General features: G+C 36.0%; 1 protein-coding gene and 1 long non-coding RNA gene across 2 annotated transcripts; one reads left to right on the top strand and one right to left on the bottom strand.

The window, feature by feature from the left end:
* Positions 1–9,600: 9,600 nt before the first annotated feature.
* On the bottom strand, positions 9,601–10,830 carry LOC121792610. Its single transcript, XR_006048902.1, has 2 exons — positions 10,692–10,830; positions 9,601–10,399 (listed from the first exon to the last, which is right to left on the bottom strand). It is a non-coding gene; the product is annotated as an uncharacterized LOC121792610 (long non-coding RNA).
* LOC121792609 (very-long-chain aldehyde decarbonylase CER1-like) lies at positions 10,233–14,320 on the top strand. The gene is made up of 10 exons (XM_042190623.1): positions 10,233–10,372; positions 10,598–10,821; positions 10,900–11,132; positions 11,727–11,946; positions 12,565–12,940; positions 13,019–13,126; positions 13,214–13,414; positions 13,498–13,596; positions 13,668–13,841; positions 13,928–14,320. The coding sequence occupies exons 1-10, from the start codon at positions 10,313–10,315 to the stop codon at positions 14,108–14,110; spliced, it is 1,878 nt and encodes a 625-aa protein (XP_042046557.1). The 5' UTR covers positions 10,233–10,312; the 3' UTR covers positions 14,111–14,320.
* The last annotated feature ends 3,895 nt before the right edge of the window (positions 14,321–18,215 follow it).

The following is an 18,215-nucleotide window of genomic DNA, read 5'->3' as shown; positions in this document are numbered from 1 at the left end:
TAAAGCACTGAATCAATGATGAGAGGGTTGAGATCAAGCCTTCCACGTCATAATCCAAAGCCTGGATATTTCAGCTCAACCCACTTTCCCATTTTCATAGATTTGAAGACATATTTAACATTTTTTTAGGTCGGGTTATTCAAACTGATATGTTAATGTCTTAATGCATGATTTTGAATTTAAATATATTATGACAGGGGTACGTTAGGGTGACACCACTTTTAAAGTGACAACGTGACAATAAGTAATAAACAATATGCAATACATATGCAAGCAATATGCGATACATATGCAAGCAATTCGGTATATAGTTCCAAGCAATATGAGCTACGAGATCAAAGCACTATGGTGACACCATAGTTAAAATAACAATCTGGGCAAGCATTCTATGATACATAGGCAAGCATTCTGCGATACATAGGCAATCAACTCGGCATATGATTTCAAGCAATATGTGATATGAAATCAAAGATAATCAAGCAATCTATGATACACAGGCAAGCAAATCTGCCACGTGGCAGGCTAAGGTTGAATCTGCTCCTAAATCTAACGGTTGCCTTTGGTGGTACAGTGTCATCTTAAATGATGTTGTCATTTTAACACAAACCTATTATAATATCTAGACATAATGAAATGATATACATATGAGCACCTTATATAAGCATCTCCCTCAGTTTGAGTGTTTAGTAACTGTTTGCTTTGTTTTATATATTAAATTTGATTGTAATAATTAAAAAATGTTATTAGCATTTTTTATTTTATCAAAATTCATACAAATTCAAGTTAGAATTGATTTTTTATTTTATGAATTTTATATAATAAAAAATATCAATAATATTTTAAATTTATTAAAGTCAAACTAAATACATAAAATAAAACAAACAATGTTAAAATCGTCTATCATTTATCTTGCTCGTGATAGTAGGATATGCCACTACCATGCACTCAAAAACCAGTAGCTGATAATATGAACAATCAATATACTATAAACTTGTGATCATTGCACGGCGATAATTCTGTTTTTATCTTTACTTTAACATCAATTATATAAAGAGTAATAGCATTAGGTAATGAAACTGACTATATAACATGATTAACAATCATAAATGTAAAGGCCACGTACTCTTTCTCATAAAAATATAAATACTGTCATTTTGAAAATGAATTATGAAAGGAATTTTGTAAAAAAGTGATTGAAGTATTATGAGTGAAGAATGAGACTCAACAGAAAAAAAATTCTAAATAGAAATTATTATTTTTATGAGAAATTTAAAATAGTCTATGTTGTCGATTTTTGTAGGATGAATAATACTAATAGATTGTTATTACACTTTAAATGGCGACTATGATTTTCTTTTGCCATAAAGGAAGGGAAATTCGTAAGTTTAAGTAAGAAAGATGACAGATAATAAAGTTAAAATAATACCTATGATTTCTGATGGAATGCAAAATGATTAAAACTCAAATAAGAATAAGGTTCCAATAATAATTTTGTGAGTTTAGCTGAAAATGTGGAGTAATAAAATTAAAAGATGTGTTCCCAAATTATAAAGAGTCGTGCCCAAGCATTGAATTTGGTGGGAAATCAATATCTGAGAATATAAATCTGATAACTCAAGAGTGAAACTTGGCGTGCCTAAATTAATCAGGACCGTTGATCATGAGCCATTTGAATTTGAAGTATTGTTTTGTTAATTTACTCAGAGCCGCTATTGAAAATAATCTCGGATTACAATTTTCAAAAAATAAAAAAAATAGAATGCAAATACTTACATAGGGATGTATTCATTTCCTTTTTATATCTTTTGTTCTTTGTTCTTTTTAATCTCAACCCCACGATTTTGTCATCCGACGGTTAGATTGATGCCACGTGTCATTTAATAATGCAGATTTTCAGTTGAATAATGCACACCGACTAATAATGCACCATTATAGTGTAATAATGCAGATTTTCAATTGAATAATGCTCACCGACTAATAATGCACCATTATAGTGTAATAATGCAGATCATCTGGACCGTTGATGAATGAGATCTAACGTCCCATATTAAGAAGAATAAAGGATCTAAGGGATGAATAGGAGAATAACGCTAACATATATACATATGGAATATGATAATTTACGTTAGATAGGAAAACTGCAACATAGTGCTATCTATATAAATGGTCATTATATGTCACTTGTATTAAATTGAACTCGACTAATACTATCATTTTTTGTAGCACGTTACGAATTCCAGACCTTCTTATCACATCACTCATCAATGGAAATAACTAATACTAATATTTGTCTTTTTAATCAAATAGGTTAACTTATTTTATCTTTGGCACGAAAGAAAAATCAAGTAATTTTGAAGATAAATGAACATAAAAGTAGTAATTACATTAATAAAAAGAGAATATTAGTAATGGAAACGATCCATTATTATGCATATTAGTTCACGTGGAAATTATTCATAGGCATGGCATACTCTATACTTATTATCTTATTTTATGTATATAAATCTCTATGATTTAGCACTTTATGATGATGCTGTAATTCATATGGACAAGAGGAATGGCAGCATGATTAATTAAACCCTTATATACTGAAACACCGCTAATTACCTTAGATTTCTCTTTTTTATTGGAAAACAAAAGTTACAATTCAATTTATCATATTTTTAAAATTTACATACTTATATACTCCCTTTGCCATTCAAGTTGATTATATTGTGAATGATATAAAATTTAGTATGAGATACGCCATTCAAGAGACAAGAAAACTTGGCCCTAGGTTTATTTCTATGCTTTTGTGAATTTATTTTGATTGTTCTAAATTTCTCACTTTCTTATAAATAGTTTGAGTCTTTCTTTTTATAAAATAGATTATACTTATTAAAGTAAAAAGGAAAAATATAATTTTAGATGAGAGAAAAAAAATTATTTAAAATAGAAAATGGCACTTAAGTGGGATGCACTAAAAATGAAATATGAATACTTTGAATGAGACGAATGTGAATATAACGGGGTGTCCAAAATAAACTATGCAGTCTAGAATGTCGAACTTTTTAATAATAAGGGGAAAACTCTAGATCCCATGGAAAGTCTTTATCATTTGCATGCTTTAAAAAAATAAATATGTTAAATATTGCATTTTAAAATTATACATTTGTAGAACCTCTTCTCTTTAAACAAAAAAAAACTCTTCTTTTTAAATAAGTGTAAATACCAATTTAAATCTTTTAATTATAATTATATATCTAGTCTAAAAATATCCGGAACTATTGCTCATTTCGATCCAAGACCCAAATTATTAAGCTTGTAACACTATTGTACGAGTTTTTAGTTGCATTTTAAACAAATGAAAATTTCAATAACATAAGTCCAAAAAGGTTAGAACAAACTACCTATTGTTATCTAAAAATTGGTGGAGATTTGCAATCATAATTGAACAAATTCCAAATTATCCCAAATTAAAAATGTAAAACTCAGCAAAAATTGACAATACTTTTTAAACTGACTAAGCAAAAAGATTGGTAAAATCAAATGAAATCCACCCAATTTATTTATATATTCCAGTGCAAAAAAAACATCGTTTGTAAAGTGTAATTATCAAGTAAAAACGTTCCGTCGAAAAAAACCACTACTTTGGATATATATTAGTACTACAATTTAAATAATTTGAGCATTTGATTGGCACTATACATATTTTGTAAGTTAGATATGACAGACAAATTGCTGATAAGCTCATACTGTATATAAAATAGTAGATGAGATCTGTATACGATAACATCATATCTCAATCATTCATAAATTATTGGACACATTAAAAATTCGAGATAAACGAATTAACCCAAATAAATTTGGGTATGTTCAATTTTTTTAAATTTTTTTAATAATATGATTATATTATTTTGTAGAAAAAAAATATAAAGTTACATGTTCTAGTAGAAAATATAAATTAAAATACTACTTTGGGGCATAAAACATATTAGTGTACCTGTCCATTTCATGTATTCAAGAACATGCATTTTTTTTATAATAGTATATCTCAATAAACGATTAAGCTAGATTTTCCAGTGTAGGAGAAATGCCGTAACACCATCTCTCCATAAAAATTGAGTTTTCTCTTCTATCAAAATACCATTATTTCAAATTTATAGTATGACAAATGAACGTTAAGAGAAATGAAAGTGATATGTATATGTAGCATATCATTTCTCTGAATTGTTAATTTATTTTAGTATACATACATTACCATTATTTATAGTAATATAGTTAATGAAAGTGAATTAATGTTCTTTTCACCTTTTGTGCTATTTCTTACTTTTCTTTTTATTCGGTAACGTATCCATCAAAGAGAAAAGTTGTGAGCTTTTACTGTTTTTTTTTAATATTACTCCATATATATAAAAACAATAGTATTATATTGGCTATTCTTGTATATGGGTGCTCATTTATTTTATAAGTACTAGTAATTACTAACAAATTAGGGTGGTGGGTTCACAAACCTACCATGACTACTCGAATTTATAGAATGCAAATGATTCTCTCAAATGCATTGTGAATTATTGCAACAAGCATTGTGAATTATTGTAGTTGTACAAAAAGTGGTTCCAGCATTTGAATAATTCGTATTAAATTATTGCACGTGCATATCTAGTTAGTATAAAATAAATTATGAGTACTATTTTTTCAGGTTGAAAAATAAATCCCACAATAATCACAAAATTATGATCCAAACTAAACCAATACGTACCCTAGCTAGACAAAACAATCCACACTTTGGTAGGACTTGAGATCTCGAGCAACAAAACAGACCATAAAATGTACTCCCAATTTATTAACCATAAACTCAAATTTAAGTCATCGAAAAAGAATTAATTCGGGCTTATATCCCTATCCATGCTTGCCCTAGTTATTACCCTACCTTTTTAAGTAGCTTTATTAGAGCATCTGCAACGGTGGCGCTGCTCGCCACCGCCGTCCGCGCCGCTGGCACGGACGCCACCCGCCGCCGCTGCGCTCACGCCGCTGGCACGGCGCTGCTCGATGCGCCGCTGGCACGGCGCTGCTCGATGCATCGAGCAGCGCCGTGCCAGCGAGCAGCTGACGTGGCGCGCCCTCATTCGTCAATGGCATAGCCGTTGGGTTTAAATAATTTTTTTTTAAAAAAATTGGTTTTTAATTAAAAAAACCGATAAAAAATAAAAAAAAATTCACTTCCCAAAAAAATTATATCCGTTTATAACCGTTTTTTCCCACTTTTTTAATTTTTTTTTAAATTTTTTTTACCCCAAAAATACACACTTTCATCTATAAATACCCCCAATTTCACTCCCAAAAATTCACATCAAACTACACAATTCTCATCATCATTCTCTCATCTCCATTCTCATCTTCAATCTCTCATCTCCATTCTCATCTTCAATCTCTCATACCCTACAACATCACTATGTCCGGCCAAGGCGATAACCCTACGGGCTTCCACGGTTGGAACCCCGAATGGTTCGGTTCACAACCGTTTCCTAGTCCGGAAACGGAATATTCGGCCCCTCCTCAAACCCAAGATTCGGCCGTTCCGGGTGGCTACCGTCCATACCCAATCGACGACCAAGGTGCCTCCGAAGGACGATACGGGTGGACACCGGAGCCTAGGCCGACCGCCCCCTCCCAACCTCCGCAAGCTCCTACTCGCGGCAGCGGTGTCCGCACACCGTACACGCCGGCGGAGATGGATAAATTGTTCAAGGCGTACTTCGAAATCTCCGAAGATGCGGCGGTTGGCACGAACCAATCGGGCGATCACTTTTGGTGGCGCGTATCTCGCCGGTACAATGCAAACCGGCCGCCGGGAACGATCGAGCGCAACGAGAGTATGGTGTGCAACTGCATCGGCCGAGCCAACGACGAAATTGGCAAGTTCAATGGCTATTTCCTCCAGGAGTCGCGGAATGCCGGGAGCGGCCGGAGCGAGGTCAACATCATCACTGCGGCGCTGAGCACATACCAATCCATGAACGGTAAGTCGTTCAAGTACCTCAACGTTTGGCAGGAAACGCGGTTCCACCCGAGGTATCTGGGAGGCGTAACATCCTCCTCTAGCGGCTCCTCCAAACGGTCAAGGACGGTATCCCTATCCGACTCCGGCTCCGAAGAAGTGGCTAGCCAACTCGCCGGAGCTAACTTGGGTAGCCCTGACGCCGGACCAAGCGGTTCCCAACGCCGACCGCAAGGAAGGAAGAAGGCGGCGGCCAGGCGCCGGCGCTCCGCGACTCCATCGGCCCCCGCCCCCGAACCCGCACCCTATGTTCCACCTCCACCCCCGAACAACTCGTTGTGGGCCCTTTTGGCCCAACTCAATATGGCCGATAGGTCAACTATGACCCCCACGCAACTTCAAATGCACGAGGGCATGATAGTGGGTCTCCAAAAACAATTGGGGTTGTTGCCGCCGGATGAGTAGTCTTCCTCGGGTAATATTAGCCAATAATTATGTAATTTTTAATTTTTAGTATTTTAATTATGTAATTTTTAATTTTTAGGATTTTAATTATGTCTTTTTTATTTTATTTGTATTTTGTAATATTTATTGTGATTTTTTAATGAATTTTAGTATTATGGAAATGTTTATGTTTAATTGAATATTAAATTAATTGTGTTCGTCCTTGCGGAAGAGCACAGTTGTGGGTGTTGTGCTCTTGCCAGAGAGCATGCATGAATAGTACTGCCCGGGTCCACAATCGTGCCACTGGCAAGAGCACGGTTGTGGATGCTCTTAAATCTTTTCTTTGATCGTGCTGGCATATATAATTACATCATAATCCACAAACCGTATCATACTCAAATTATTCATGGTCATTAATTATTCATAACTATTTTTTTTTCTTCCATTTTTATTCGTGAGATGTCTATATGATATAAGTCACATCACTTGACCGACATGAAAATTTTGAAAGAAAAAAAAAGACTGCAATTAATTATACTAATTGAATTTGAATGGGCAGCCCTCCACTACACCGTCACTCATGTATCTCTCTTTCTATAAGGAGTAATAGATTATCGATATATCTTCGTTGAATGTTTAACCTTGCCATAATTGGGAAATATATTACTGTATTTGTAAGAATAAGACATAGTATTACTTTTTAACTTGTTCAGTACGATCAATAACTATTAATCAAGAAAAACATAGTTTAAGCTAAGAATGATTTTTGTATATAAACTAAATCACTACATAAAAAGTTAAAAACCTGCCCATGGATGGAAATTAATTTATATTTTCTCTCATATTTTATTATATTTTCATAACTCACTAAATACAAATTTTCATAATTTTCATGCCAAAATGAAATATATCACTTGAATCACTAAACACAATGTTTTTTTTTAATTTTCATGCCAAAATTGAATGTATCACTTGATCGGGATGAAGAGAGTATTGATATAGCCACAACAAGATAATACTATACTTTTGAATAATAATAATAATAGAATAAAACAGAAAATATAAAACATTATATTCATGTGATGCCCACATGCATGGATGGTATTGGCAAGGAGCACTCATGACTCATCGCTTCCACCTTTGAATATTATTTACGCAGTCTGGCATGGGTGAGTTATTGACTTCATATCAACTAATTTAATTCCAACTTCCTCATAAGTAAATCCAGACTTGAGTCTATTTTCTTTTTTCTTTTTTCTTTCTTTTTTTCAAAATATAATGTACAATTTGAATATGAGGACATGTTTTTGTATATATTGTTAGAAACCACCCACAATTTTTTGGTGATGCTAATCAGTCGCCCCTGGTCTCAATTTAATAATTTATAGGAAAAACTCAAGTCTTGTACAGACGATACTCTAACTATTATGTAGCCTACGAGGGTAACATCGAAGATGCGCCTCATCAAGCCAACGATGATTACGGCCAAAGACCTCGTTAGCCGAAAGGCCAAAATGTCCGATAGTAATTCCAACAAGAACCACGTTTAACCTCCTATTATGTCTTATCTCACAGATTCCTATTAGAAAACGAAATTTGTCATTAAATGACTTGCGACTTTTGAAAGCAATTTCACGTTAGGCAAGTGTTTGATGTCGGGAATGAGCATTTATTAAATATAGACACCATTATAAATGAACATGTTAATAATCTCTCTCTACCAACTAAGTTAGTTGAATCGTATTCTTTTTTAGATGTCCCAATTAAATTGAGTCATTTCTTTTTTTGATAAAAATCTTTTTTATTCCATCACCTACTTTATTTTCTCTTTATCTTTCCTACTTTATTTCTCTCTTTTTTTTTTAACACAATTTCTTAATCTCCATGTCCAAAAGTTTTTACACAACTTAGTTGGAACAGAGGGAGAGTACCTTTCTATAATCACAACTTGTTTTTTTTTCCTCCTGCATCCCTTATTAATTGCAAACCAACTGCAATAACTAATGTTACGTACAGAGGTAATTGTCCTTGAATTGAAGAATCAGAATTCTTGGTTTGTGAAGATACTTTATTAGTATCGTGCTTCATTTTCTTTTCTGATTAATGTTGAACCTAAACTTGTGCCACACAGTGATAAAGGATGTACGGATTCTCAAAAAAGAGGAGCCATGGTTGTCCTCCTCGGACCGCGTATCTCACGAATGAATCAAAAAGTTGGACCTATAGTCAAATCATCTTTTTTTAATAATAGAACATGTTTCTAGAGTTCAATATTTAGTAATCGATATAATTAAATATTTATGTCAATTACTACATTTTTTAGCTATTCAATTATAGTACTCCAATAAGTAATGGGCTCTCCCACTGGCAATGTAATATGCATTCCAAAATGCCCATTGGCAATTCATTATGTCGGTTTTATGGTTAATCCAGAAACCGACCAATTATAACCGTTCAGTGGAACCGATTAATAAATTGGTTAACCATACCAGTCCTATGTGAAACTATCAATTTGTGGTTTAATTGGTTGATTACTGGTCATAACCGAAATCACAATTATAGCAATCCACAATTTGACCAGTGTAAAAACCAAAACAATTGAAGTTCACATGCAAATGCAAATGCAAATGCAAATGCAAATGCAAAATTAAATTAAAATTTGTGTATTTGAATTATGTTTTTCACGTACTTCCTCTCTAATAGATTGAATATATAGAATGACTATTATATGAAACACCCTCTTCTTACCTCCCCAAAACTTCAATTTTGTAGAAAATATCTTACTGCACTGTTGAATAGCATCAATCTTTAAAAGTGGTGTACTATTAGTTAGTTGCACACAATTAAATAAAGAAATAACTTCATATTTATTACTCTCATTGCTCCCTCTTTTATGTTTTTTGTTATAGATAAAATCACACGAATCAAGATATATGGTACAGAACAGATATGCGCTGCGATCCCTATTTAATTCTTGCTACCCTTTGTTAAAACAAATATAGTATACCTTGGGATGGGGAGTAAATTTCAGCGCAAATGGGCAGATTATCTTACATTATAAAATTTGTCTCGAGAATTTTTTATGTTGTTTCTTTTTCCTTTCAATAAATTGTTGACAGTGATATGTAAGAGCGCAGGGCTCGTTGATCCAAAGCTAGGTAAGAACCACCTTGCAAAAAAAGTCAAGATTGGATAAAATCACACCACTTCAATTACATAATTACATGTATCAATTATGATAAAATGTGTGACTAAGACTCCCTTAAGCAGTGTCTGATATCACTAATTTGTTGCAAGAATTGATTATGATGTATGATTCACAAGTAGTGATCTATTATCTAGGGACACCATTAGCCAACTCTAAATACTAAGGTCAATTAATATTAAAAACAATTAAGGGGGCACAGGAGAAATGCAGGCAGTTTGTCAATTGGGTGCAGCTTATGTCAAATTGGAAAGGAGAAACGAAGGAAGCAGCAAGAGATCAGAAATCTTTGCCTGAACTTGGATGTGAATGCCCAACCATAACTGTAGCCTACTGTTGACATTGTAAGCCGACACTCATCAATTTGGGCTGGTGAAACTCATAAATGCTCCACAGTTATCCACAGGAAAAACACACCATGCTACATTATCACACTTTGTAACAATTATACATCTAATATTAGGTCGCCAAATTTTTCTATGTTTGTCCAAGTGCTAATTTAGGAGACCAGGCATATAGTAAGACAGCTGCCCACCCCAGGTAGGTATTAGATGGGCTGGACTTAAATGTGATTAAGCTAGTATACCATTAGTAACACCATTATTTTGTTATATATATGTAATGCTCATTGTGCCAAAACTTTAAGTTGGAGAAGAAATCTGACCGGTTGAGGAAAAATGGCCAGCAAACCAGGGATTCTCACTGAGTGGCCTTGGACATGGCTTGGGGACTACAAGGTGGTTTTCTTCTCTTCTTGCATTTATCTGCATTGACGAAAAAGAAAAAGAAAGAATGTGTTATGCATTACCTTAACTTACGACATCAACTTGTTTAGAACAATGTTGAGTTTGCTCATTGTGTGTGTCGGCACATATCAGGCTCCTGCATTTTCACTTCTGTGCTTATTTGTGCTTCAGTTAGGTAGGTGATATTGTACCTAACTTTTTCAAGTTTTGATGCAGTACATTGTATTGGCTCCCTCGGTAGGACATTCAATATACTCGTACATGGTGAAAGGTGAAAATGAGAGAGATTTGTCAAATTTCTTGGTGTTACCTTTACTGTTGTGGAGGATGGTGCACAATCAAATGTGGATTTCACTCTCCCGTTACCGAACTGCAAAAGGGAATAACAGGATAGTAGACAAGAGCATTGAGTTCGAGCAAGTTGATAGAGAGAAAAACTGGTAATGTTCCTTTTACTCATCCAAACTGTCAATGGATAATTTTGAAACAACCTAACTAAGTATGAAAGTGACTCACAGGGATGACCAAATTATACTGAGTGGGCTTATGCTCTACACGGTGCCCTTGTTTTACGAGGCAGCTAAACATCTCCCCTGGTGGAGGACAGATGGGGTGATCTGGGCATTTCTGGTTCATGCTGGTCCAGTGGAGTTCCTGTATTACTGGCTGCATCGGGCATTGCACCACCACTTCCTTTACTCTCGATACCATTCCCACCATCACTCCTCCATTGTCACTGAGCCTATTACATGTAAGAAACCACACCTCAAAAATACACCTTTTGCAAGTGATGCACGCATCATAAAAGCATTCACATCAGTTCCATTTTTAAATCTCTACTTTCATCACATGTCATAAGAGGAACAAAATATGTTCAGATGCTTATAAAAAGGACCGACTAAATCAACCTCCGAGTTTCTTATATGATTTCATCATTCATGATTTAGAATGAATGCATATATGCTCCACTAAAGCTATAGCTTAGTATAATTTAACAAAAGGTAACTCTAAAATCACTCAGTGATTCAGCTCAATCATGTTAGAAGAGAATTATGCTCATGTTCCCCTCCCCATCCCCACCACCATTCATGATTTAGAATGAATGCATATATGCTCCACTAAAGCTATAGCTTAGTATAATTTAACAAAAGGTAACTCTAAAATCACTCAGTGATTCAGCTCAATCATGTTAGAAGAGAATTATGCTCATGTTCCCCTCCCCATCCCCACCACCCTCGTATAGTGTCTCCCAATTAATTAGTGATTGTAATAAGCAGTTAATGCATGGATATCAAGTTATTACTGTCTAATCCTTACTAACTCAAGAATTCCATTGTTTCTGTAGCTGTAATTCACCCATTCGCGGAGCACATTGCATACTTCTTTCTATTCTCACTGCCATTTTTCACAACTATCTACATGAAGAATATCTCCATTCTCTCTGCGACTTGTTATTTAACTTATATCGACTTCATGAACAACATGGGCCACTGCAACTTCGAGTGCATTCCAAAACAGCTCTTCTCAATATTTCTACCCCTCAAGTACCTCATGTACACGCCTTCGTAAGTATCTTGATCCATGACTTAATTTAATTTTTTTGAAGATATTCCTAGAAATATTCAGTTTAGTCCTTCAGCTTCCAATCTCCATGTACTTGTTAAGTGGGACCTAGTTTGGCTGAGAATACCAATCCAACTTTACGTTGATGATGACCCACTATCTGCCAAGATAAACGAATTTATATACTTGCTTCTAATTTGGTGACCAATTATATCTTCTGTTAGCTTCAGTCAACTTAGTATGTCATTTTGGCCTAATTAGTGATTCTTCTTTCGAGCTTTCCCTACACTGTCATGTTCAATCTTATCTTAGTCCACTGGTACATTATACTCCATAGTACTTATGATTATCACTGTATGATAGAAGTTCATGGCATAACTAGCAAGAAAAATTGCAACTGACATATGAAAATTATCTTAGTTCCTGCGTTAGAAGAGTTATCTGTGATGGTACTATTTAACTTTACATATTCATGATTATCCTTCCTTACCATAGCAGTTTCAATGCAGGGATATCATAGAAAAGATATTTGTGAAGATAAAATTGTCTTAATGAGCACTTATAATGTTCAAACAGCATGCGATAGTTCATTTCAGCTGACTGCATATTCTGTGAAACAGGTACCACTCGCTGCATCACACCCAATTCCGCACCAACTACTCACTTTTCATGCCATTTTATGATTATATATATGGTACCACGGACAAATCTACTGACTCATTATATGAAAGCTCACTCGTAAGGAAGGAGGAAGCACCTGATGTGGTGCATCTGACCCATCTCACAACGCCAGAATCCATATATCATCTCCGCCTAGGATTTGCACACTTGGCTTCTGACCCTCAGAAATCCAAATGGTACTTGTGGTTAATGTGGCCCGTCACTCTTTGGTCCATGTTCGTCACTTGGATCTACGGGCGCACATTCATTTTTGAGAGAAATGTCTTCAAACAGCTAAAACTGCAAACATGGGCCATTCCCAAATACAGCATTCAAGTAAAGAATACACTAATTTTGATTCTTATGTTGCAATGCAAAATGAAGTTTCCTAACATTTGTATCATGTTTCTGCAGTACTACATGAAATGGCAGAGAGAAGCAATAAATAGTATGATTGAGGATAGTATACTAGAAGCTGATGCTATGGACGTTCAGGTGTTGAGCCTAGGCCTACTGAATCAGGCAAGTAACAGAGTCACAACCGGATACTTTGTATCATAAACCTCATCAACTATCAATGTTCGTAATATTCTTACTCATGTGATGCAGGGCGAGGAGCTGAATAAAAATGGCGAACTGTTCCTAAAGAGGCACCCTCAGCTAAAAGTGAAGTTGGTAGACGGAAGTAGTTTAGCAATTGCAGTTGTACTAAATAGCCTTCCGAAAGGAATAACTGAGGTTGTCATTAGAGGCAACCTAACAAAGATTGCCTACTCCATTGTGGTTTCTTTATGCCAGGAAGGAATCCAGGTATGGATAATTGGATGATTGCATAAATGAAAGGATGAATATCTTATCAGTTAATTGACATCATATTCCTCGGCCTGCAACAGGTATATACCACATTGGAGGATGACTACAAAAAAATCAAATCAAAACTTACAAAAGAAGCCGGGGACAATTTGATCCTCTCTAAGCACAATGCCCCAAAGGTAGTTTTAATGAAAGTAATGTGTTTTTGTGTGATTCAGGCTTGTGCTTACAGAAATTGTGACTTGCACAGACATGGTTAGTGGGAGACAGTCTTAGTGAAGACTTACAGATGAGTGCACCCAAAGGAACATTATTCTTTCCCATTTCCCATTTTCCTCCAAAGAAAATGCGCAAAGACTGCTTCTATAACAGTACACCAGCAATGCTGGCTCCCAAGCATCTAGAAAATGTTGACTCTTGCGAGGTTAGGCACAATCCAAGTTTCCTATTAATTAATTTGTCAAGGACAATACCTAAACATCATCTTTTCCTTTGTATGTGAATGCACAGAATTGGTTGCCAAGACGAGTTATGAGTGCATGGCGTATAGCTGGAATACTACACGGTATGGAAGGGTGGGGTGTCCATGAGTGTGGAAACATGATGTTTGATATTGAGAAAATCTGGCGAGCCAGCCTTGACCACGGCTTCCGTCCCTTGACTAAGCCAAATCCACCAGGACCAGGGAAATGATTCAGACATTCTACATTTAAACTCTTATCTAAATAGAAATCTTCATGTCTACTCATACTAGTGCCTATGATTTAAACACTTATCTAAATACTCAGAATCAACCAACCATCACAAGGCCTTGTCACCTGTGATGCTAGAGCTTCAGAAAAACTCATGTCAAATTTTCGACATCAAAAATTTCAGAATGGATTACTCCAGTTATGTTGTGTACGGCTTGATTGGGTTTTTTTCATATCAATTTTCTTCAGAATTTCCTTCCAAACCTAAAATTGAAACAAAAACATCAAGGATGCGAAATAGGAATGTCCGCGAATCGAAAGCATGCATTCGGAAAACAAAAATCAAGTAGATAAGATGAGCAAACCGGAGATGACAGCCGACTCGAGATATTCCATCTTGATTTTGTGGAATTGCATCAAATCCGGGATAGATGGTGTCTTATGTCAATTTTTAACATACTAATCAGAAATTCTTTCCTTTTTTAGTTCAACCCTTATTAATAAGAGAAAATATTTTTCATATTATGAAATTTCTATCTCTATTTTTATTAATACATTTTTCTTTCAATCTCTTTTATAGTTTTACTAATTTTACATTAAAATTCATATTATTTCAAAAAATTATATTTTTAAAAACGAAAGTACTAATAAAATATTCACTTTATTTAAAATTTTACACAATCAAATTTGATTTACATAAATTTGAGAAACTAAATTATGTGTATAATTATTCAAAAAGATAAAAATAAATAAAATAATAATATTATTTTTATTGGGCTACTTGAACTCGACCAATCCAAAATTATTGGATTTCTAAGTTCCAACGAATCTACCAATAAAGACACAAATCCAATAAAATTTAATACAAAGTTATTAATCAATAAAGGGAAGAAAAATAAAGACTTCCTTTTGGGGTCAAATGTGATAGCGCGCAATCACCGATGACTACGTTGACTACCATCCACCCTCAGGCCATCCACAACGCTGTTCCTATACCGTTCCTATACCGTTCCTTAAACCACTATTTGAGGGCCCCACTGTACTTTTTTACTCCATTCCTTAACTAAGGAACGGAACCTGCAACCCTCCGTTCCTTAACTGTTCCTTAACCGTTCCTTAAATTACTATTCATTCAATTTCATTTTTTTTATTTCCAACCCAATTCAATTTAAATAAACACACTTTAAAAAACAAACACACTTTATTAAAAAACACACAACATTAAAAAAAATTACAACTTAAACGTAAAAAAATAAAAAGCACACAATTAAAATCCTAAAAAAATAAAAGTACACAATTTTAATAATTTCATCCGCCAAAATTTGCCCAAATGTGCTCAATTAGATCATGTTGGAGTTGGGTGTGGGCACTAGAGTCGCGTGTCCTTGCACGAATAGATAACCGTTCTTGTATAGACGGATGCGCTCCACTTCGAGGCGGACTACTTGCGGTTGAGCTTCCGGGGGATTCGTCGTCGAACCAATTTCCCGCCTCGGGTCCTTCGTCTTGGACAATCATGTTGTGCAAGATTATGCACGTATACATGATGTCGACCATGTTTTCCATGAACCACGTACGAGCCGGGGCTTTGATGATGTTGAAGCGCGCTTGGAGAACCCCGAACGCCCTCTCCACATCCTTGCGAGCAGCCTCCTGCTTCTGCGCAAAAAGAGTCTGCTTTGGGTTCGCAGACCCACTGCACGTCTTCACGAAGGTAGGCCACTTCGGGTAGATGCCATCGGCGAGATAGTACCCCATTTTATAAAGCCGGTTGTTGGCGACGAAGTTGATGGCCAGCGCTTTACCATCCAAAACTTCGGTCAAGAGGTCGGACTGGTGGAGCACGTTTACGTCGTTGTTCGACCCGGGGACCCCGAAGTACGCGTGCCAGATCCAAAGGCGGTAGTCGGCAACGGCCTCAAGTATAACGGTTGGGTGGGTGCCTTTGTGGCCGCTCGTGTAGGACCCCTTCCACGCCACCGGGCAATTCTTCCATTGCCAGTGCATGCAATCGACGCTGCCGAGCATCCCGGGGAATCCGTGCACTGTTTCGTGAAGGTTGAGCAGGAACTGACAATCGGTCGTGCTTGGCCTTCGGAGAAATTCGTCGGTGAAGGCTGCCCGGACGCCTTGGCAGAATTTGAGCAAGCACATTCGCCCAGTGCTTTCTCCGATGTGGAGGTATTCGTCGAACATGTCGGCCGTTTGTCCAGTCGCAAGCTGACGGATTGCTGCAGTACATTTCTGCAGCGTCGAGTGGCTGGGACGGCCGACCGCGTCGAACCCTTCCGGAAGAACTCTTCCTGGGCTGCCAAAGTATTCGCGATGTGGAGAAATAACGGTTTCCCCATGCGGAAACGGCGACGGAAGTACGTATCTCCCCAAACCGGGTTATCGCAGAAGTAGTCGCGTACTAACCTTGCGGCGGCTTCCTCCCGGTTACGATGGATGTACGTACGGGAGCGTCGTTGGGGCGGCGCGGCTTCTTCCGCCTCCCGTCGTCGATCTTCTTCAAGTGATTGTTCCAATATTTGACGCATTTGTTCATAAGGATCCATTAGTTTGATTAAATTTGGGAGAAGGAAAATATAGTTGATTTGAGATGAAAATTGGGGTGGAAATAGAGAGGAATAGATGTGTGTTTGTGATTGAAATGAGTATGAAATAGGAGTATTTATAGAGTAAATAAATAAAATAAAAATTAAAAAAATAATAAAAAACGGATATAAAAAAACGGTCTCATTACCGTTGCAAATTTTTTTTTTTTTTTTTATTAAATTCGAATTTAAAAAAAATGAATTATTGCGTCACCGGACGAAGCCCACTCGCGGGGCAGCGAGTGGGCTTCACGCGTCGAATGGGAGGCCGCCACGTCGCCTCGGCGCGTGGCGGAACGTTCCGTTCCGCGTTCCTCCAGAACGGAACGCGGCACGGCATAGGAATGACGACGACACGGAACGGCGACGGAACGCACCCCGCAACGCGTGCCGCCGCGGAACCGTTCCGCCGGAACGGCATAGGAACTGCAACGGCACAGCGTTGCGGGTGCCCTCACCAAGTATTCAATTCAACAATGATGAACTTTGTTTTACCATTTAAATTAATTTTTATTTACACGTGCAATAATTGAACACGAAGATATATTCCATACGAGTTCATCTTCTATTGCTTATAGCATTATAATCCAAAATCAAGACCAAATCTCCACCATTAAATTTCAAAATGAGTGAATGAGATTAATCTTACGAATTTCAATAAATAGTAGACAAAATATCAACAAAATGGTAAAATCGTCATTCTATTATCATATCATAATTTTAGTGTTTTTTTATATCAACGTAGTGTATTACAAATATCAACACAATGACATGAGTATTTCAACACAAGTACACGAAAATATCAAAACAGTTTTATTGAGATTTTACATGCATTATATTGAGATTTTAATGCATTATGTTGAGATTTCACATACATTATATTGAGATTTTTTTTATGTATTTGTTGATAAAAAATCTCCTAAACCCTAAAATCTGCTTATCAACATATACGAAAACTGAAATAAAAATCATCAAATTTCATCATTCGAACGTCGTCGGAACATATGCAATTGAAATCTTGTTAGAATCCTTATAAAATTACCTTTAAATTGATATATTTTTTGTGAAAAAATAATTTAAATCGAGTGAGTTACGCAAATTTAAAGTTTTGAAATAATTTTAATAAGAGATAATTGACATTAATACCCTTTAATTTTATTTAATAATTATTTAAATTTAAAATATGATCTACTTGGCATTATATCAACCATTAGATCTCCTAATCTAATGATTAAAAATTGATCTTAATTTTAGATTGTTAATTTGTTAGCAATTACCATACTAAATTCATCAGCATACAAAGATAAAAAAAAAATGAACATACATTAAGAGCATCCACAGTAGTGCGGATGTCCCGGCGGACATCCCCGCAGACATCACAAAAACACCTCATGCCACGTCATAAGGACTTCTCACTGCATTGTCACGTCATAAGGACTTCCCACTGCACTGCCACGTCATAAGGACTTCCCACTGCATAGTGGCGGACATCCCCAAGGACATCCCGAC

The sequence above is a fragment of the Salvia splendens genome, chromosome 2, assembly GCF_004379255.2.
Source record: "Salvia splendens isolate huo1 chromosome 2, SspV2, whole genome shotgun sequence".
Taxonomy (NCBI): Eukaryota; Viridiplantae; Streptophyta; class Magnoliopsida; order Lamiales; family Lamiaceae; genus Salvia; species Salvia splendens.
The sequence above is the reverse complement of the archived record's forward strand: the minus strand, read 5'-3'. Positions and strand labels throughout refer to the sequence as shown.

Excerpts from the sequence above, each read along its gene's own strand:
- LOC121792609 (XM_042190623.1), top strand. The coding sequence starts at position 10,313 with ATGGCCAGCAAACCAGGGATTCTCACTGAGTGGCCTTGGACATGGCTT. Across the intron at positions 11,133-11,726 it reads TGTCACTGAGCCTATTACAT|CTGTAATTCACCCATTCGCG; the intron begins GTAAGAAACCAC and ends TTGTTTCTGTAG. Across the intron at positions 13,842-13,927 it reads AAAATGTTGACTCTTGCGAG|AATTGGTTGCCAAGACGAGT; the intron begins GTTAGGCACAAT and ends GTGAATGCACAG.